Here is a 22,765-nt window from a genome sequence, read left to right as displayed (position 1 = left end):
ATCCATTGTGTTTGCCAGAACAAGAGAATATGATATCATGATGCCAGACTCAACCTTATGTCGTGCATTAACACCTCGACTCAACAACTCACCACTAATGCCATGTTTCTGACCACTGTTTCTGTTCATCGTTACACCACACTCAGTTCCAAATGTGCAGAATGACTGAACATTCAAACTGCTTCATGCTTCGATCTGTTTTATTCTCCACAGAGCGCACAAACTCCAAACCCATCCTGACCGGCACTCATCCCGTCAACACGACTGTGGAGTTTGGAGGAACAGCCTCTTTCCAGTGTAAAGTCCACAGTGATGTGAAGCCAGTGATCCAGTGGCTGAAGCGAGTTGATCCGGGCTCAGAGGACCGCTATAACTCCACGCTGGAAGTTGGAGGACAGCATTATGTGGTTTTACCCACTGGAGATGTATGGTCCAGGCCGGATGGGTCATATCTCAACAAGCTGGCCATCGTGAAGGCCCGAGACGAGGATGCCGGGATGTATATCTGTCTGGGGGCAAATACCATGGGCTACAGCGTCCGCAGCGCCTACCTGACTGTTCTCTCTGGTCAGTTAATGTGGTTTTTATATCTAATAACTAATACTGTAAAGGCTGCTTGAAAAAAACTGAGGGTGTAATATTTAGTTTGGCAACACTTTTTAAATGGTCCCAATTATCAAATAGTATCCCTAACAAATTGTTTTTGGCTCAATGGTTTAGAACAGAGATGCCCAAATTAGGGCCCGCGGGCCAAAGTTGGCCCATGATAACTTTTGATTTGGCCCACCATCCCATAGGGCAGTGTTTCTGATTAAGAACATTATTATGGTCCAAATAGAAGTGTTTGTTTATATTCTAATATGTTCATTAAAATGTAAAAAAAAAATGCCTAAGTTCGTATAATTAAAGCAATGTTTTTAATTTATATTTTTATATTATTACATAAATTAGGGGAAAAAACCATGGTGACTTTAATGTAATACAGTTTTTTTCTATTTAACTTCAGCCCACAGCCGTCAATCAGTTTAATCTTTGGCTCTTCGTAAAAGAAGATTTGGGCACCCCTGGTTTAGAACAAACTTGAAAGTTTTGACTTTTTACAAAAAATAACAAACATAAACATTGATTCATACAATGAATTAAGATATGTTATACATTTACACAAATCTATTTATACTCACATTTTTTAAGCACACTGGTTTTAACCAATTTATTATGACTATTTTTATAATTATGTTGTTTGGCTCATATATATATATATATATATATATATATATATATATATATATATATATATCAGTATATTATAGAAATATTGTAATAATAATATTACTGCACTGTCAAACATTAAGTAATACCTTTTACTGCAGAATTACATTACTAATTTAATTTATTTTCAAATTTTATATTATATATGTTGCTGGCAAAAATAAAGTCCCAGTTTCAAAGTTAAATTGGTTATTTTCTACAAGGCATCTAAAAACGATTTGATTTACAGTAAACTGAGCCATTCTGACATCCTTAATGCTGCAGCTTTGCTGGTTTAATTTAGCCTTTCTTTTAATTCAGCAAAGAGATCACTTAAAACTTTTAATTGGTCATGTGTTACAAATTTACAAATCAGAGTTCATCAAATTGAAATCTTAAATTTAACAACTTTATTAATCCCTCCTCGGGCAATTAAATTTGAGCAGTAGCATTTCATGATACAAAAAAACACATAAAGAGACAAATCAATTACAAACAATGTTAAAAAACGCAATTCAGCAGGCTTCATAATAACTTCATAAATAGTACAAAAAACATAGGAAGGACCTATTTAATTAAAAAAACATAGGTCCCATGTAATTAAAATAAAATATTTTAGATGTTAGTTTCAGTTTGTTAGTTTTAAGGGTAGCTATAATCTAGTGTGCTCCAAAACAGAGACAAACTTCACATATAGAAAATATAAAACTGATATAAACATCCAGAGCTTTGCAGTTTATCACTTCTACCTAACTGGATCAACTTTTTTTTTCATGTCACCTCATAGTTCTCATCAAATCTTGACCAATCAAACGCTCTCTAACATCTGACATGCCCCACCCACTTCACTCTCTTTATTTGATTTTCATTTATGCTCAACAACTCTCGCTGGCAGTGCTGTGATAAAAACAAAAGGGGAGGAGCTATGCTATGCCCCACCCTCTCTATATGCACATTTCAAAGCTCCTCACGGGACCTTTTTTCAACGATAAATCATGTTTATTTGCAGATCCCAAGGTGGAAAAGGATGTGATTCCCCGCCATATCAGTCCTGGTTTACCCTGGCCGCTGATCATTGGCATCCCAGCTGCTGCCCTGCTGATCGTGGGCACCATCGTGCTCTGGTTGTGCCATAGTCGAAGACGTCAGAGCGCTTTACCACCCCGACCAACGACCTACAGAGACCACCACATATCCGACAAAGAGCCCAGTTCACCAAACACCAACAAACCTGACCTGCCCAGCCACAGACTAGCAACCGGGCCTGCAACTCTCAGTGGCCCGCCAAAGATTTACACCAAAGTCTACACAGATATGCACACTCACACACACACACATGCACACATGGAGGGAAAAGTGCACCAGCATTTCCATTACCAGTGTTAAACGGTTGCCATCAGGTGATCGATGCTGCTGCCTCCTGTTTTATTGAGCTAAGGACCACAACCGTACTGTAGGACTGCAGGAAAAATAAACCCGATCGCAGTTCTGATGGACCTCGAAATGTCTCAGGTCAAAGAAAAGTGGACTTCGGGTTTTCCGGGTCTTTTAGAGTTCAAAAATCAAAGCGTGCGCGAACAGTCCAAGAACAATAGTCGAAGGTTTTTCGCTACTCCAAAGCCAAGCATCACACAGGAAGACAAGTGTGGAGATGTTTTATATATATATATTCAGAGAAACTGTGATATTTTTGTATGGTGGGTCTGTTTACAATGTGTTCCGGACAGCTAATTTGCAAAAATGTGGTGTTTTGTTTAGTTTTTTCGTTTGATTTGAGGCGTGTGCTTGTGAAGAAATTATGCAAGGAAATATCAGGGAAGCTAGATGGATGACGAAATGGAAATGGGGTAAAGGTTTCTGTTGTATTACCATTAAAAGGTACTTTGTGTCTTTGTGTATTCAGCTCAACTTTATGATAATTGCAGTATTATGTAACGTACACTTTCTGTCTCAATGCAATCTTACTGTTTGTTATTAATTTTACAATCCAGGACTGTTTTATTTCATTGTGGTTTATAGAGTTGTAAACAAAGTTCCCTTACAAAAAAAGCAACCCGGGCTCATTCTGAATACGTACCCCTATATACAGTTCTGAAGAGAGCAAAATACGTCACAGGAGCTACGTTTTTTCACAGTTTTTGTTTGTGCAAATCGACCAGAGGCCGCTGTGTATGCTTTTTCAGATCTCAAATTTCTCTCTTGAGTGCCATTCATGCCTGGTCTTTTCACATAAATCCACCAGATGCTGCTGTTGACTAACTCACTGATTTACTTACCAACTGACCGATACCACCTTCCCTAAACTCAACCAATAGTATTTTGAAAAGCACCTATTGACCCGCTCACGCCCTTCCCTAAACCCAGGGCTTAATTTGAGCCAGAACAAGCTGGATCTGGAACCTCTGAAACAATCTCGAACGATTCCCCTCCACCACCCCAATTCCGATTGCGCCACCTCGCAACCACTAAACCAACCGACAGTGTTTTGAAAAGCATTCCAGAAAAAGAAAAGCCCCCTAATTTTTACCACGTTTTCAGATTTTACCACATTCTCACCCTGTTATTTACTTGTGTATTTTATTTTTTGGCTTGTTTTTGTCTTACCTGCTTTCTGGAACCGTTCTTCACCGGACTCGAACTCCATTATTGTGGTCAACTCCGCTCTGACCTCCAGACAAACTGGTAACAGCGGTAAAGCCGTCCACATAAAGGTAAGCGGTCAGCTGGTTACCAAAAAAAATAACGGCCTCATATCACCCGTAGTGTTCGTTTGAAAGATGAAATGCAGCCATACATAGCTCTGGATACATAATTCGCGATCTCCAAAAACGTATATTGGGCTACGTTTTCAGAATGAGCCTATGTTGCAATCAAGAAGTATGTCATTGTATACTGACAAGGGTACTGTTTCTGTACTATTTAAGGCTAAACTGCCACAATTTGTAGTTTATAAATCATGTTTAAGAGTTGCAGCAGTAAACTGAGTTCACGATTAGCTATTTTTCAGTTGAACTGTGTAGCCTTTACTAGGCTAGTATAATTTATAATTTATTAAATTAAATAGCCTACAAAAGCAGACTGAAAGTCACACTTGGATAAACTTCTTTTTTGTAAGGGAACACAGCATTACTGTTGATAATAATATATTTGAAAGATTCCTTCAGCAGGTCTTCAGAAACCCCTCATGAGCCGATATATGAAATCTATAAATGTGACATGTTTATCTGAGATACTGCATGCTGCAATATTTACTTTGGTGCTCATGTAAGTGTACTTTAATAATATTTTTATAAGAAATAAATAATTGTCTATTTTCCCCCAGTTCGCCCAGTTTGAGTGTGTATTTTCGGCGGGATTTGGAGGTTGGTTATTGACACTCGGCGGCCTCCGTCCTTCCCTCACACGGCCTCAGAAACACTGTTAGTTCAACAGGCGGAGGAATGCAATGAGAAAATCAAGTTATTCTTCTCGACACCAGGAAAGTAGGGAAATATTCCCAGCAGGATTTGATGGGTATTAATATTGGGGTAGGGTTACAAAGAAGGGGCTGCAGTTCATGAGGCTGTTTCCTCTGCTCTCCCCGTGGATGACAAAGGCAAGAAAAACTCTACACAACATAAATTATCCAGAGGTGAGCGCTTTTTATGAACTTTTACATGAACAAAGAAAAGGTTTACGCGGCTTAAAGAGTAATGAATCGGTTGTGTGGAGGGACTGTCAGCGCTTTCGGTGATATTAGTTGTAAGAAAAGGTAAGGCTGTCATCTAGAGGCCAGAATGGGTGTTGCAACACGACGAATGCAATAGTTCTGCTGTAGAGAGTAGCTTTATTTACTTACATTTGTAAAATTGATAGCTATGTGTGCTCTTTTAATTATAATTTTAGTTTAATTTACATTTTAGCTTAAATAATTAAAAAATACTATTTAAAAAAGCACTGTAAGACCAAAAAACAAAAACAGTAAGACCATTTCAATGTTGTAATGTTATTGGCCATGAACATTTCCTGATGTTTGTCAAACTGTTTCTTAACTGTAACAAGAGGCAATTTAATAATTATTTTACATTAAACCGCAACATAATTTATCATTATGTGTATCTTTTTAGATTCTCAGAAGCTATGGAAATTAAAATGTAAGTCTTCAAATACGTTTGTTATTGTTTACATGCCTTAAAAATGGTCTAAATGTGACATTCTAGAAACGTACATTATCTGTCCCTCACATAAAAGGATAAATACAGTGAATAAAAAATATTTAATCCCGAACATTTCTAAAATGGACTGATGGTTGATTTCTGTGAGTTGTTCTGTAAAGGCATAGAGTATGTCATTCATTTGGTTCTCGGGTTTTTGTTCTTTGTTTAAAACACTTTAGAAATGTACAAACCCTATCATTGTCCTTGTCCCCAGCCCAATTTAACCTACAGCTTTAATAGTTTTGTAATGCTAAAAACTGATTTTTAGAATAAAAATACTTCAGAAATAGCCAGTTTAAGTTGTTATCATTCACAAAAAAAATGGATTAAAACATGAAATTATGAATAAATTCTACAAATAAATACTACAAATATGTAATACAAATAAATGTACAATTGTCCCCATGTTTCTGTCAGTCCTGTCACATTTGCATCAAATTGAACATGAAATGCGTGCAAAACACCTTTAAGGGTATGACTCAAAGGAAGTGAGATCATTTGATGGAGATGCTGACAGTGAGCAAGGATGCGTTCTATCACTGAATTGTTTTTTTGAGGACGACAAGCTTAAGTCAGGCCCTGTCACATTTTTTATAAGTGAAAATGTACATTTCTGGTAGAATATTCCATCTATATATGCTCTTTTTATTACAATGTTAGTTTAATTTTACATTTTAATTAAAATAAAAAAATACTAAAAGAAGACTTTTGTGTTTGACAAAAGTAATAGCAACAGGAATATAATGAAGAGAGGAGCACGTGCTTATAATTGTCTGCAACTGGTCCCGTATTAGCTAATGCATGATCCACCAATCAGATGATTCCTAAATCGCTTTAAATAACCAGAGTATTTTACCTTAGCCATCATCATTCATCCTGAAGAATCCCCCTTCCACCCCTACTCCTCCCCTTTCTTTGATAGGGCAGCACGGAGGCCCAGTGGTTAGCACCGTTGCCTCACAGCAATGTCACTGGTTCAAGTCTTTTTTACCTGGTCAAGCTGACAGTTCTGTGAGTTTAAATGTTCTCCCCGTGTTTGTATGGGTTTCCCCGGGCTCTTTGGTTTCCTCCCACATGCCAAAAACATGTAACATAAGAAAACTGACCTAACCTAATCGACACCATAGACGAGCGATTAATCAGCTTTATTTCTCTTCAGTTATTCATAATTTGCATTCACTATTAAAAAGAAGGGGAGTTCTCGAGACCTACCTGAGTTCAAACTCCCCTCTCTCTGCAAACCGGAGGGAGCTCCGGGCTCGAGGATCTCATGAGCTCAGGGCTCTCTAATGGGACAGCAATGCCAAACACGCTTCATAATCAATCATCAGCTAAGTGTGATCTTTTGATGGATTATTTGAATGTAATATACAGTGCTCAGCATATACAAGTACACCCCCCACAAATTTCCCATTTAAATAGATATTGTTCTATAGGATGCTTAACAATATATTAGTGCATACATTAGTTTAGTCAGTAATGAAGCCAAATCTGACAAAACAACTTACAATAACGGTTCAAACATTAGTAGCCCAAATTTGTATGTTTGGGAAAAATTTTAAATAAAATTTTCAAAAGGAGGAAGAATCAAGAGCAGCAAAAAATAATTACTATTTGTCGAAATATTGTAGTTTGTAATTTTTTTCATTTTTTTTGCAATATTTTGCATGAATTTGTATGTATAATCGTTTTATTTGTAAAGAAAAAATTGACTAAAATATTATTTTAATAAGTATATCTGTTTTGTTCAAATACACCAAAATGTATCGCTCATATTCATTGAGAAATGGATAAAAATATTTATTTTTAAAATGGGGTGCACTCATTTATGCTGAGCGCTGAATGTATGTATATTTGGCAACATGCTTTAAATTTTTATTTTTTCCTGTTACTCAAAGTCTTTATTAAAGAGCCCATATTATGGGTTTTTGAAAATTCCCCTCCATGTAGTGTGTAACACAGCTCTAAGTGAAGTGAAGTATCCAGCTAAGGCTTAAATCTGTAAGAATACAGTGTTTAAAACTGTTGATTCATCTATAAAAGAGTCGATTCATAGTGCTTCAAACGAGTCGCCTTGATACCGACTCATTAGGTGTTTCGCCATGACGTACGAACGAAACAAAGTTTTTCACGTGCACGCGCAAACCCGGGAGATTTCAAACCTGAGGCCCCGCCCTCTGACGCAGTAACCCAGACACACACACACACACACACCCACAAACACACGCACACAAACATGCCGGTCGATTGAAGTCACATTGCAGATGGATATATTGAGTCTCTACCCAAAGATGAAACCTCAGCATTATAGCCAAGCAGTTGGAAACTACTGGAAACTTCTGGAAACTACATGCTACAAAGAATACTTCATCTGCGTTTGTTAAAGGAAGGATCAGTAACTTACTGATGGACATCAGGATGGGTTTCTTCCATTTCTCAAGTGTAAGTACGTGCGGTTAAAGTTGTTGCCTCGTTGACTCTAGCTTGCAAATGTATTTAGTTGTGATTTGTTACTTGTAACCGAGTGTACTGTATCAGGTTAACTGGCTATATTCTCTTATCGCGTGCAAAGTCACGTTAAAAACGCGACGCGTGCTGCTTTGTTTATGGAGCTCCGTGGTAACGTTAGAGGTGTGCATACCCGCGGCTGTCCCCGCGCCAGATTTCTGCGGCGCGGGAATAAATTTCCGAATAAATCGCCGGAGCGGTCGGTAACGGGTTTGATTTGGGACGGGAGCGGGCTGCCTGAGAAAGAGAAAGATGTGTCTGCTTGGTGCTTGTGTGTTAGTGCGCACGCGCGCGTATGAGAGAGTGAGAGAGAGAGAGAGAGAGAGAGAGAGAGAGCGAGCGAGAGCTTTATGCTTGGTGCTGTGTGTGTGTTTATACAGATTTTCGGTTTTGTTCTCCCCCGCTCTTTAGCGGGATCGGGCGCGGCGGGCAGAATACGGGGCGGGTTCTAAGGCTAAAACCTGGCGGGTGCGGGCGGAAGCGGGAGCGTTCTCATCCGGAGGTGTGTGTTTGTGTGTGTGTGGCAGCTAAAATCCACGCCTACACTATCTAGCGTGTATGAACTGTGATTACTTTTTAAATTGCTGATTAGCTATTGGCCATTTCACTCTCTGACTGAAGGCAGTCGACCAATCGCGACAGACTGTCATCGGTCCAATCAGCGCAGATTAGCTTCGCGCTAAGGAGGGGTTTGGGAACAAATGAATCACTGAACGATTCATACAGGAGTCGCTGGGATAATTAGGTAAAAATAAATGCAGATTATAAGACCATGAAAGTGTTTTTTGACCTTGCATGCATATTAGACTGTTGTTGGAGACCCTTACAACCAAGATATGACCCTATTTCATGTATAATATGGGCTCTTTAATATATCAGGGTTCCCACGCTGAAAGTGCTTAAAAGTACTTGACTTTTAGACATTTGAATTCAAGGCCTGGTATATGTGCTTAATTGTCAAATACAAAATGAAAAAAAGAGGAATTCCTAAATTAAAAATTTTAAATTGACTATTGTGGGGCAGCACAGTGGCTCAGTGGTTCACACTGTCACCTCACAGCAAATAGATCACTGGTTCAGTTGGCGTTTCTGTGTGGAGTTTGCATTTTGGTGTTCATGTGGGTTTCCCCCAGAGTCCAAAGACTTGTGCTATAGTGGAATTGAATAAGCTAAATTGGTATGGGTTATGAGCATACCAAAGTATGGATGTTTCCTAGTGCTGGATTGCAGCTGAAAGGGCATGCGCTGTGTAAAACATATGTCGGATAAGTTGGTGATTCATTCCATTGTAGTGATGCCTGATAAATGAAGGTACTAAGATGTAAGAAAATGAATGAAAGAATTTACTTTAGTACAATAACACTGTCAAGTGTTTATTAATATTTCAGAAACTGCATATCACCACTTTAGAGTTTAAGTTTTATTAAGTTTCTTTGAACATGACTATTTGAAATGGTCAAAATTTTTAACGTAAGAGTAAGTGAATTGTCCATCATTGACCAGCATATGTTGCACGAAGGACTTTGATGCTGCTTCACAAAGTGCTCAGCATATAAAAGTACTCCCCATTTTGAAAATGAAAATTTTTATCCATTTCCCAGTGTAAAATATATTGGTGCATTAGAGCAAAACAGATTTATTAAACAGATATGTTTATTCAAATTATTTTTTAGTCACCGAATATTTTTAAATTGAAAGATATAATTAAATTCAAGCAATCATTGCATTTTTTTATTTTTTTGTTTAATTTAAATTTTATATTTTTCTATAACAAAAAAATTTGGGTGTACTAGTTTTTGGACCGTTGTCGTAAGTTTTTTTTTGTTAGATAAGCTCCAGATTTGGCTTCAGTACTGACTAAACTAATGTATATGCACAAATATAATATTGTAAAGCATCCTTTTAAAAATATGAATTCAAAAGATTGATTTGTGAGGAGGTGTTCTTGTATATGCTGAACACTGTATGCTGGGGTATAAATAATATAGGTGATTGATTTAAAATAAATGGTGCTTTAAAAAGTCCTAAAAAGTCTGTAAAAATAAGCGTGTGAAAAGTTTTCAGATGCAGACCTTCTATATATTTGGGCCTGTTTGTTTTGTTTTGTCTTTTAGAGAGAGACTAGAACAGAGTGCTTTGACGTCTTCTTGAAAATGTCAAAGTATCAACAAATGACAGTTACAGAAAGCAGCAGTCAGAGGAACGAAGAGGTGTGTTGAGCATTTAAAAAGGATTGTATCATATCATTGAAAATGAGGAAATAGAAACATCTTATTTTGAGCCTACTGTTTCTGATTGTGTGGTGATCTACTATCTCTTCCTCTTATATCTAAAAATAAAATGCAGAAAACCATCATACTATGACACAATAAAGCTGTCATATAAAACACTCCTACTTGTTGTGGGTTCGGTCTGTCAAAGTGACCATTTAAGAGCATTTTATTTAAGAGTATTGGAGCATGTATTTGTTGTTGTTGTTGTTATATGGTATTAAATAGTGTTGCATGCATATGTTTATTTCTGCCTGATGCTGCTGCTAACAGTCATGTGGTTCTGTGAAAATGTTCATCTAACATGAAGTGAAAAAAGGAGGAGTTCACTGGACATCAACGCACAAATCTGAAATGCGTCGTTTTACTTTTGAGCTTCGTCTGTAAGTACTGTACCATTTCATGTGTTCGATTAGAGGATTTTTTAATATGTTGTATGGAATATCATATGTGTGTTTGTTATAAATGTACATTGTTATGATTGTGAAATTACAAAACTTCATGAGAATATTTTATTTATCAAGCATTTCTTTTTCAGGCTCTCAGACCAAAGGCAATAATCACAGCTCAGGTGAGAAAAACTTCAATTCTAAATATTTAATTTAAATGAAAATTTTCTTCATGTGTTTGTTTATGTGTTAATGTATTTATTTTTGTATATTTATTTTTCTTTCATCTTTCTTTTTTTTTCTTTCATCCTTAAGGTGTCAACCAGGTACTTATCATCTATCTTTGATTAAGTTTTTTTATGTTTCAAGAAGCAAATTAATCAACTAACTTGAACTACAAAAAGCCTTGATCATTTATTTTTCTTTCTTTCATTTTCTTTCTTTCTTTCTTTCTTTCTTTCTTTCTTTCTTTCATTTTTTCTTTCACCCTTTAGAAATTATTTATCATATCTTTGATTTATGTAAGAATAGTACAGTTTACAATTCTATATAGAGTATCGGTCAAAAGTTTGGAGACAATCAATTTTTTATGTTACAAGAAGCAAATTACTCAACTAACCTGAATTACAAAAAAGCATGATCATTTCTTTTTCTTTCTTTCTTTTCTTTATCTCTTTCTTTTTTCTTTCGCCCTTTGTTTCTTTCGCCCTGTCTTTCGCCCTTTAGATGTCAACCCAGTATTGTTTATCATATATTTTTGATTATGTAAGAATAAAACTGTATTTTTGCAATTATAGAGTACCAGTTAAAAGATTGGAAACAGTCATAATTTTTAAGTTTACTTGATGTTACAAGAATCAAATTAATCAACTAACTTGAATTACAAAACTGCATGAGAATTATTTTTTTTTTATAAATCAAGCATTTCTTTTCAGGATCCCAGACCAAAGGCAATAATCACAGCTCAGGTGAGAAAAACTTAAATTCTAAATATTTAATTTAAATGTTTTTCTTTCTGTGTTTGTTTATGTGTTAATGTATTTATTTATTTTCTTTCCATTTTTTTTCTTTTTTTTCTTTATATATATTTTTTTCTTTTTTCTTTTTTTCACTCTTTAGATGTCAACAAGGTATAATTTATCATCTATCTTTGATTGTTTTTTATGTTACAAGAAGAAATTTAATCAACTAACTTGAATTACAAAAAGGCATCATTTATTTTTCTTTCTTTCTTTCTTTCTTTCTTTCTTTCTTTAGATGTCAAATTATTTATCACCTATCTTTGATTTATGTAAGAATAATACAGTATTTTTTCAATTCTATATAAAGTATCGGTCAAAAATTTGTAATCAATCCTATATTTTATGTTACAAGAAACAAATTAATCAACTAACAAAAAAAAGCATGATCACTTATTTTTCTTTCTTTATCTTTTTCTTTTTTTTCTTTATCTCTTTCTTTTTCTTTCTTTCTTTCTTTCGTTCTTTTTCTTTCTTTCTTTCTTTCTTTCTTTCTTTCTTTCTTTCTTTCTTTCTTTCTTTCTTTCTTTCTTTCTTTCACCCGTTTAGATGTCAACCCAGTATTATTTATCATATATTTTTGATTATGTAAGAATAAAACTGTATTTTTGCAATTATAGATTACCAGTCAAAATATTGGAAACAGTCATATTTTTTATGTTTATTTGATTTTACAAGAAGCAAATTAATTTAATCAACTAACTTGATTTACAAAACTGCATGAGAATTTTTTTTTCAAGCATTTATTTTTTAGAATCTCAGACTAAAGGCAATAATCACAGCTCAGGTAGGGAAATTTTTAATTATAAATATTTAATTTAAATGTTTTTCTTTCTTTTTTCTCTCTTTTTTTTCTTTTTGCTCTCACTTTCTTTTTTATCTCTTTCTTTCTTTCACCCTTTATATGTCAAGCCAGTGTTATTTGTCATCTATCTTTAATTACGTACTGTTAGGGTTAGTACAGACTACAGAATACAGTTCTTTTGCAGTTATATGTTTGGACACAGTCATATTTTTTAATGTTACAATAAGCAAATTAATTTAATCAACTTGCTACAAAAAGTAATATTGTAAAATAAGTTTAATAACCCTTTACTGTTTGGAAATTTTTGAATTTGAAATTTCTGTGTGAATTATGGGTGATGCAAAGCTGAATTTGTAGATTTATTAAGCTTGTGCTTCATCCCACTTTATTTTGAACGAGTTCAAATCTATTGTTAGTTTTGAGTTTACACAAATATGAAGATCTGTTGATTTATTATGAAATGTATTTGTATTTGAAAAACTTATGCACAATCCTTCATAAATCATTTTAATATGCTGATCTGCAGCTCAAAAACCACTCTTGTTATTGTTATTTATGGTTTATAACCATTATTAATGATTCAGCCGCACACATAACAGTTGATAATAGCAGAACTATATTTCCGTAGTTTGTAGTTTATTGTAAAACAGTACTAATGTTATGGTTTTGTAATCTTTTGACCAATTTATAATGACACTATTTTGTTATATTCAAATCATTATAATATCAAGCATATGTGTTTTTATTCCACAAGGTATGGAGTAACATTTACACACTGGATTTTAAAGATACGTTGTTATAAATTTGTAAAAAAAAAAATTTTTTAATTAATTAATTAATTAAAATAAATTAAATAAAATTCTGTGCATGAGAAAAACACTCTTATAAAACAAAATGTTTTCATTTCAGATTCTCAGGCTGAAGGTAATAATCACAGCCCAGGTAAGGATCAATAAAACTATACAATTATCTTATAAAATGTCTGTCGGTCTGTCTTTTTATCTTGACAGACCTGTCTTGTTATAGATGCTGAGATGTGTTGTGAGACAGGTAGGATGTGTTTTGTTTTATTTTATTTTATTACTTTTAGATGTCTACCATTTTTTATTTTTCATATATCGCTGATGTGTAGAAGTAGTTTCATTTATGCATGCATGGTTTGCAAACAGTAACTTTTTTATTTATTTGTTTGTTTCCTAAAAAGGCTAAAACAGTAATATTGTGAAAAATTATTTACATTTAAAAATAAGCATCATTCAGCAACGTCTTTGGTGTCACGTGATTCTTAAAATATCAGTCTAATACAGTTTTTTTTTTTTTTACTTTTAGGACACACGCCAACCCCCCCAATTTTACAATTGTCCAATTTCACTCGCACCCCCTGGCACCCCTTACTCGAGCCAAAATTATAAAGCATGTGCAAACATCATTCACATATTACTTGCTGCGTTTAAAGTGCGTAGAATTATTTACATTTAAACATAAATATATAGTTTACCTGATTCTGCGTAACGGCTGAGCCTGTTTCTGTGAGGACAGCGTGCTAATCTGTGGTTGGATTCCTGACACAACTAACCATAAATCTTCTTCCACTGTCAGTAAGCGTGAGCCATAGCCTACTTGCTTTTGATTTACATAGAGCATGCTGCTTCGGAAAGCCAAGTTCGCAGAGCACTGACAGTGTGGGTGAGTTCAACATTGAGTATGTTTACATGAGCAACTATACTTTAATATGATTTTAATACGATTAAGACAATACTCTGATTAAGAGTCTAGGATGTAAACAGCGATTTTTGATTACCTTAATCCAACTAAAGTCATAACTGAACTAAACAGAAATGGAATTAAGACGTGGAGTATGCTTATATTAGTGGCATTACTGAAGTAAACACTGCAATCAAACTGTTACCGTCATGTTGGACTTTTCGCCGCATTTTGTGACAAGATCCGCAAACACGGCTGTCAGTAAATGACCGCACACACACACACATCACGAAATGCGGGTTTTTTTTTCTTTCTTTTCGTGCAGTATCAAATTCCATTAAAAGAACACTTACACATATTTGCGTCAAATACCCCAGTTTTTCATGGAAGCATGAGTGAAATGTTCATGAGTAAAAGTGAAACTGTCGAACTGCAGTTAAAGTCAAAAAAAGAAAGATGAAATACCCAAAATTTCATGAAACTCTGCAGGAAACGTGGATAGCCTGGTGACGCAACATTCAAAAAACGCATCACGTAAACACCTTAAATATATTATTGTCTTATTAAGGCAAATAACTGATGTCCTTGTAAGCGTAGTCAGTGGCGTCTTCAAAGTAAAGGGCACATTTTTGTCGGCAGGCTCATCGTTTTTATCACACGCTGATTCATTTTATTTGGATATGTTTTACTGGAAACCATTAACTCTACAGGTGTCTGATGGTTAGCTGTGGAGCTAAAGTTAATCAGATTCCCTCTAGTGAACGCATAAAAAAAGTGCATGCCTCAAATTCCCGCGTCCCCCTTCATAGGTGCTGGCGCCCCTGTGGTGACCCTGAAAACCTCTCATCTAATATATTGAGTTGATGCTCAAAATACTATTGATGATGATAAAAGTCGTTTCATCCCAGTATTTTAACATTAATATCATTATTCAAAATGTTCAAATCTCTTTTTTTTTAATTCTATTATTTATTAAGCACAGTAAATTGGCAAAACCTTAGAGCAAAGACATTTAGGATATGTGACCCTGAACCACAAAACCAGTCAAAAGACATCGCCTAAAACCTGAATTAAAAAGCTCTCCACTATTGTATACTTTACGTTAGGGCAATATTTGGCTACACTATTTACAAGTCTAGAATCTGAGAGTTCAAGAAATTGTTATTTGAATTTAAAAAATTAATTTGTACAAATTAAGTTTTTAGCCAGGCGACACGGTGGCTCAGTGTTTAGCACGTTTGCATCACAGCAGGAAGGTCGCTGCTTTGAGCCCCGACTGGGTCAGTTGGCATTTCCGTGTGGAGTTTGCATGTTCTTCCCGTGTTCCAAGTGAATTGAATAAACTTGGCTGTATAGTATGAGTGTGCATGTGAGTGTATGTGGGTGTTTCCCAGTAATGGGTTGCAGCTGGAAGGGAATTCGCTGTATAAAACATATGCTGGATTAGTTGGCAGTTCATTCCACTATGGCGACCTCTGATGAATAAAGGGACTAAGCCAGGCATGTCCAAGCTTGGTTCTGGAGGGCCGTTGTCCTGCAAAGTTTAGTTCCAACCCCAATCAGGCACACCTGGGGTAGCTAATTAACCTCTTACTAAGCTTTCATGAAACATCCTTGCATGTGTGTTGAAGCAAGTTGGAGCTAAAATTTGCAGGACACCGACCCTCCATGACCGAATTTGGACACCCCTGGACTAAGCAAAAGAAAAATGAATAAATGAAGATTTTAGCCATGTACATTACTAATCAAGAATTAGGTTTTGATAAATTACCTTAGGAAATTGACAAATTTATCTTCATGGAACATGATCTTTACCTGGCAAAAGAGAAAAATAAATAATTTGGATCCATACAGTGTATTTTTGGCATTGATACACTCCCATGCAACATATGGCTTTATATTACAGTTTTTCTCAGTCGCTTTGGTGCATTTCTCACAACACTAGTGCATTTCTGCACAACAGTTAATGCATTTCTCAAAACAATTAGTACAAACTGCAAAACCTAGCTGATAACCTGCAAAAGCGCGTCACATGCTCAAAATGGATAGTTCATTCCTCAAAAGCAAGTATTCATGTCTATCAAAGTGTCAGTATAATCAAAATGAAAAGTCCTGACACCATTGTTTATGAACAAGATAGTCAAATGGCTTAGTCATGTTTTCTGTCACATCCGTCTGTGACCACCTGAGGGCGCTGTAGCGCTCTAGGACTTGTAGGCGCTACAGTGCCCCAGGGAAAAAACTACATTCTCATACATCCCACGCGCATACACCGGAACACTTACACTGACCCGTCATCTCATCTGTTTTGTGTTACCGTTGATTATCTGGACTATATATTCTACCATTCCACCTATGTTTGTCATCGCGTCGTTGTCTACCTTGTCTGTCTTGATCCCAGCCGTGCAGTAAGTCTGATATTCTTAGTTGTTTGTTCTTGATCGTGTTTTTGTATTTTTGCTTAGTCTAGTTTTTCGAGTTTTGTTTCCTGAGCCTTGTCTCTGTTTTGGTTTCTGATTTTGTGGTTTATTTGTACTTTGTACGCCTTGTTTTATGTTTTTTGCACTGTAAATAAATCTGCACTTGAATCCGCTATCTTTTGTTCCTGTTTTGATTGTTTTGATCACGCTAAACGTGACAGAACGACGCGATCACAAATGGATTCAGCAGATAGCCTTATAGTGCGTATAAAACAAGGTAATCGCTCAATTGAGCGATATATCAAGGAGTTTTTGGAGCTAGCCCCGAAGAGCTCTCATAGTGACTTATTGCTTATGATGTTTTTCCGGGGAGGACTTTTAGATCCAGTCCGTTCCCAAATGCCACCGTATGAGGAGGACTGGAACCTGTATCGGTTCATTGAGGCAGCCTTATTGATCTCTGGCTCCCCTCTCTCTGTTGCCCTGAAAGAGGAGAACCCTCAGGAGGGAGGCCTGAGTGAAGGGCAACAGAGAGGGATATTTTCGGGGCCAGCTGATTTGTCTAAGGGAAGGAGGAGAGAGGCTGGACTGGAGTTGCGGGCTTATCCGCGTCGGGCTGTTCGGAGACCACCCTTTTCGGAGCCTCTGGAGAGCCTGCTAGAACTGTGTGGAACGCCAGTGTCGGCTCCAGCCCCAGAATGCCCGCCAGTGTCGGCTCCAGCTCCAGAGCAAGATCCCTCTCCTGATCACAACACTCTCCCTTCTCAAACCACCAGACGAAGGAGGCACAGGAAGAGGACTGCCCATGTCCCAGAGCGCCCGCCAGTGTCGGCTCCAGCCCCAGAGCGCCCGCCAGTGTCGGCTCCAGCCCCAGAGCGCCCGCCAGTGTCGGCTCCAGCCCCAGAGCGCCCGCCAGTGTCGGCTCCAGCCCCAGAGCGCCTGCCAGTGTCGGCTCCAGCCCCAGAGCGCCCGCCAGTGTCGGCTCCAGCCCCAGAGCGCCCGCCAGTGTCGGCTCCAGCCCCAGAGCGCCCGCCAGTGTCGGCTCCAGCCCCAGAGCGCCCGCCAGTGTCGGCTCCAGCCCCAGAGCGCCCGCCAGTGTCGGCTCCAGCCCCAGAGCGCCCGCCAGTGTCGGCTCCAGCCCCAGAGCGCCCGCCAGTGTCGGCTCCAGCCCCAGAGCGCCCGCCAGTGTCGGCTCCAGCCCCAGAGCGCCCGCCAGTGTCGGCTCCAGCCCCAGAGCGCCCGCCAGTGTCGGCTCCAGCCCCAGAGCGCCCGCCAGTGTCGGCTCCAGCCCCAGAGCGCAGTCCAATGCCAGTTCCAGTCTGGCTTCTGGCCTTACCGGCGCCACCCAAGCTCCCCGCCCTGCCGGTGCCACCCAGGCTCCTCGCCCTGCCGGCGCCACCCAGGCTCCTCGCCCTGCCGGCGCCACCCAGGCTCCTCGCCCTGCCGGCGCCACCCAGGCTCCTCGCCCTGCCGGCGCCACCCAGGCTCCTCGCCCTGCCGGCGCCACCCAGGCTCCTCGCCCTGTCGGCTCCAGCCCCAGAGCGCAGTTCAATGCCGGTTCCAGTTCGGCTCCTGGCTTTACCGGCGCCACTCAAGCTCCTCGCCCTGCCGGCGCCACCCAGGCTCCTCGCCCTGCCGGCACCACCCAGACGTCTTGCCCTGCCGGCCCCAACCCGGCTCCTCGCCCTGCCGGTCCCAGCCCGGCTCCTGGCATTACCAACGCCATCCAGACGTCTTGCCCTGCCGGCACCTCCCAGACGTCTTGCCTTGCCGGTCCCAGTCCAGCTGCCTCCAGTCCCGCCGGCTCCAGTCCAGCTGCCTCCTGTCCCGCCGGCTCCAGTCCAGCTGCCTCCTGTCCCGCCGGCTCCAGTCCAGCTGCCTCCAGTCCCGCCGGCTCCAGTCCAGCTGCCTCCAGTCCCGCCGGCTCCAGTCCAGCTGCCTCCAGTCCCGCCGGCTCCAGTCCAGCTGCCTCCAGTTCCGCCGGCTCCAGTCCAGCTGCCTCCAGTCCCGCCGGCTCCTGCCCAGCTGCTTCCAGTCCCGCCGGCTCCTGCCCAGCTGCTTCCAGTCCCGCCGGCTCCTGCCCAGCTGCCTCCAGCCTCGCCGGTTCCTGCCCAGCTGCCTCCAGTCCCGCCGGCTCCTGCCCAGCTGCCTCCAGTTCCGCCTGCTCCAGTCCAGTTGCCTCTCCAGCTGGCTCTCCTAAAACCCCCTGCCTTGTGTCTCCTGCGGGATCATCCATGGGTCATCCCTCCCGACCCTCCCTGGTGGTCCTTCCCACTACTTGGGACAGATTCACTGGCCGCACCCTGGCTTCCTGCTGGGGTGCCTGACCCACTGCCTGACCCTGATCTGGCCCTCCCATCCCTCCCTTTGTTCCTGCTACGCTCCGCCCCCCCCTCTTGGAACCAGTCTGGGAGCGTCTGGAAGCCGCTCTTTAGAGGGGGGGTAATGTCACATCCGTCTGTGACCACCTGAGGGCGCTGTAGCGCTCTAGGACTTGTAGGCGCTACAGTGCCCCAGGGAAAAAACTACATTCTCATACATCCCACGCGCATACACCGGAACACTTACACTGACCCGTCATCTCATCTGTTTTGTGTTACCGTTGATTATCTGGACTATATATTCTACCATTCCACCTATGTTTGTCATCGCGTCGTTGTCTACCTTGTCTGTCTTGATCCCAGCCGTGCAGTAAGTCTGATATTCTTAGTTGTTTGTTCTTGATCGTGTTTTTGTATTTTTGCTTAGTCTAGTTTTTCGAGTTTTGTTTCCTGAGCCTTGTCTCTGTTTTGGTTTCTGATTTTGTGGTTTATTTGTACTTTGTACGCCTTGTTTTATGTTTTTTGCACTGTAAATAAATCTGCACTTGAATCCGCTATCTTTTGTTCCTGTTTTGATTGTTTTGATCACGCTAACGTGACAGTTTTCATTATGACAGTTTACTCTGGACATTTTTTCAATGCAAAAAAAGTCTGATTTTGGTGACACTTCCTGAAAATGCTCAAGACAGCACTGTATACTATTCGCACAGCCATTTAGCATTATTCGCACAGTAAAGTTAGACATCACTGCACTGAGTTAGAGTTATCTGAGTACAAGACACTGAATATGTATGTTTCACATTTTTACTGCATTTGCTCTTTGCAATCCTAATTTATTCCCAGCATTGTGCAAAATAATAAACACACCCTTATTTACAACAAACATAAACTCCCTTTAGGTAGAGTAGTGCACAACTGTAAACAGTATTGCAGTACACATTGGAACTGAACCTACAACACACACAGGTCTGTAAATCATTCATCAAATTGTTCAATTTTAAAGACATTTTCAGGAAAATAAAGATTTAAATTTGTTTTATAAAATTTGCTAGACAGATTTTGAAAACTATTTCAGCATTTTTGTATGTAATACCTCAAGTAATGAAATGAGGATTATTAGTTTTGGTCCCCCTTTATATTAAGTGTCCTTAACTACTATGTACTGACTTCAAAAAATAAATACAATGTACTTACTTTGTTTATAATGTATTTGAGAACACTTATGGTGCTTTTGAGTTGGGATAGAGGTTGGGTTATGGACAGGTTTGGTGGCATGGGTAGGTTTAAGGGTGGGTTAAGGTGTAAGGGATGGTCAACAGTGTATTTACAAATGTAATTACAAAAATTAATTACAGATGTAATTACATACATGTATTTAATCAAGCATAAGTACACAGTAAATACATGTATTTACACAATAAGTACATTGTAACAAACTATTAATTCCTGTATAAGTACATATTAGTTAAGGTCGCTTAATATAAAGTGGGACCTTAGTTTTATATGAAATGACTATTCAGCATTCACAAGTTTAGTTAATTTTGACTGACATGACAAAAGCGAATGATAATGTTATAAATAGCAGAGAGTTGTATGAAAACAATTGGTGCATGTCCAAAAGCATCTGCAATGTGTTGGAAGGAATGAGAAACTGCTACTAGGATGTGCACAAATGACTAATTGTTTTGAGAAATGCATTAACTGTTGTGCAAATGTAAATAGTGTTGTGAGAAATGCACTAAAGCGACTGAGAAAAACTGTAACGTACAGTAAGAAGGTTTTTTCATTCAGGGTCACTCTGATATTACCAAATATTTTACTTTAAACAAACATTGCTATTTTCACAATAGTAATTGATCATAACAGCACATATTACTTTTTACTGTATTAAAAAATGTTTTCACATCTTTACTTTTTCAGTCTTTTGCCCACCATTGTATTAATTAGTGTTTTTGCATGTCTGTAAATTCATCATTTTAAACAAATGTTGCTTTTTTTATGTCTCAGGTTACTGTGATGGAAATATTTATATTCCTGTCATCACTATCCTCTGTATAGCCTTACTGCTTTCTATTGCTGTAAATGTGTACTTCATTTGCATGCAGAAATTTAGAGAGCAGTGCCAGACATTTTATAGTAAGTAACTCATATCTGTTATTAATCACATTAAAATAAACAGCAATAGCACTAAACATCACATATTTCTGTATTTCCGTCAGACAATTATATTGATGTTTGCTTTAGCGGTAACACAACCAGCGAGCCTGAGGAATCAGATACAGAACAGGTACAGTTTTAGTCAATATCTGCTTTCTAAGATCTTCATGTGAATGACTGAATGTGAGATATGCAGCATACACAAAATATTCCATATGCTTTCACGTTGCATATTTATGCTCTACATTAAAACGTCAAGCTTAAAAACAATTATAATGTGTTTATTTGAAGGATCAAGCTGACATGCTGTACTCCGCAGTTAATATTTCCACTGAAAATGAGGGGTGTGAGGTCCAATCTGAAGAGATCGGGGTAGACTGTGTGTATTCTGCTGTCAAACACTGAAGAAAGAGTGATCAGCACTTCTATATAAAATAAGATAAAATAGCTTTCACCATATTGTTTATTTCACAGCTAGAAGTCTGATAAAGTTGCATTTGACCATTTTCACACCCAATTTATATGTGCTGAATTTAAACAAAGTATTTAGGTTAAACATACATTTAATTTGTTTGTTTAAATTAAGCTCATATAAATAGCTTGCAGCATTTGCAATGGAACGATTTTTTCAGTATAGGACAAATGATACATTATTATTAGACTGTGGGTGTGAAAAATGGTCAAATGCAACTTTATCAGGCTCAGAGGCTTCTAGCTGTGAAATAAACAAAATGAAATCTTACCCTAACCACTTACCTTAAAAAAATGTGTAAATCCAATAAATACTTTTTAACAGTGTATTAACTCCTTAATAAAATGTTTATACTGCTTAGATTTAAAATTGGTACGATATGTTTTGTTGTCTGTGCCGACCTGTTTGTGGTCTGTGCCGACCTGTGCACCAACTATATTCACCACAATGGAAGGCTTATTTACACTGTTTAAATAATTTCCTCTCCATCTAGTGTGCCTTTCGCTATATAGAAAATTGTGTGAACAATCATTGTGTGAACAAGCTGCATGTTTAGATCTCTTTATAGTGTATAGATTATTAAAATCATTTAACTCAACATGTGAAACTAAAGTTCTGGGTGGCGCTGTGCACTTTAGGACAGCTTTAACATTTAGCTGTGTGCATTGTGTTGTGTGAATATTTTCATATTGGTCTGTGCTGAGTTTGGACCTTTAATGAAACTGGTTTAATATGTCATATAGTATAGAGCATACCTGACATACCGTAAATTAATGGCAATCAGTGGAGCAAAGTCTTGTTTTGGCTGTGCTCTAAATGTAGCATAATGGCAAATGCCTGCTTTTAATCCCAGCTTAGCTTCTCGTATCACACTCTACCGTTGTACTAATGTGCTTATGCCAAGCAGCTTTACCAATGCCACTTCAGAAGCACTTATGTGCAGAATAAGTATGGTATATAGCATAGAGCTTCTACAAGGGTGTGATAATATGTTCTCTGTTCACTCTGTGTATTCTGACTTAATAAAAATGTGTATTTACCACATCTCTGTGCAATTTATTTTATGTGGTCAGGCAGAATCTCAGAGGAACTGTTTGTTGTCGAATCTTCAATGCGCCATCTTCATTTTCTTTTGTTTGACGTAGGCTGTTGAAAAATCAGTTTTCATTTAACAGTTCTAGTTAAAGGTCTTTAAAGCTGATCATTTGACCCCATATTGATTGTATAATTAAAAAGTCATATCAGTGCTTAGGTTC

At 38.4% G+C, this 22,765-nt stretch overlaps 2 protein-coding genes across 3 annotated transcripts in view; both read left to right on the top strand.

Annotated features, from left to right (window-relative positions):
• fgfrl1b (fibroblast growth factor receptor like 1b) overlaps positions 1-4,569 on the top strand; it is a 78,883-nt gene extending 74,314 nt beyond the window's left edge. Inside the window, exons 6-7 of one of the 2 annotated variants that reach the window (XM_087280440.1) lie at positions 214-567; positions 2,258-4,569. In XM_087280440.1, the coding sequence (XP_087136566.1) occupies positions 214-567; positions 2,258-2,634 (731 nt within the window). In that variant the 3' untranslated portion in view covers positions 2,635-4,569. 2 annotated transcript variants of the gene reach the window in all.
• Positions 4,570-4,620: 51 nt separating this feature from the next.
• LOC147834027 (uncharacterized) lies at positions 4,621-22,654 on the top strand. The gene is made up of 10 exons (XM_087282116.2): positions 4,621-4,879; positions 10,067-10,162; positions 10,496-10,605; positions 10,747-10,793; positions 11,547-11,579; positions 13,345-13,377; positions 13,462-13,485; positions 20,888-21,016; positions 21,100-21,167; positions 21,329-22,654. Exons 3-10 carry the CDS (start codon positions 10,577-10,579, stop codon positions 21,440-21,442), a joined length of 477 nt encoding a protein of 158 aa, XP_087138242.1. The 5' UTR covers positions 4,621-4,879; positions 10,067-10,162; positions 10,496-10,576; the 3' UTR covers positions 21,443-22,654.
• The last annotated feature ends 111 nt before the right edge of the window (positions 22,655-22,765 follow it).

Source organism: Danio rerio, chromosome 14 (genome assembly GCF_052040795.2).
Source record: "Danio rerio strain M-AB ecotype USA chromosome 14, GRCz13ab, whole genome shotgun sequence".
NCBI classification, from domain to species: domain Eukaryota; kingdom Metazoa; phylum Chordata; class Actinopteri; order Cypriniformes; family Danionidae; genus Danio; species Danio rerio.
Note: the sequence above shows the minus strand (reverse complement) of the source record. Positions and strands in the feature narration are given on the sequence as shown.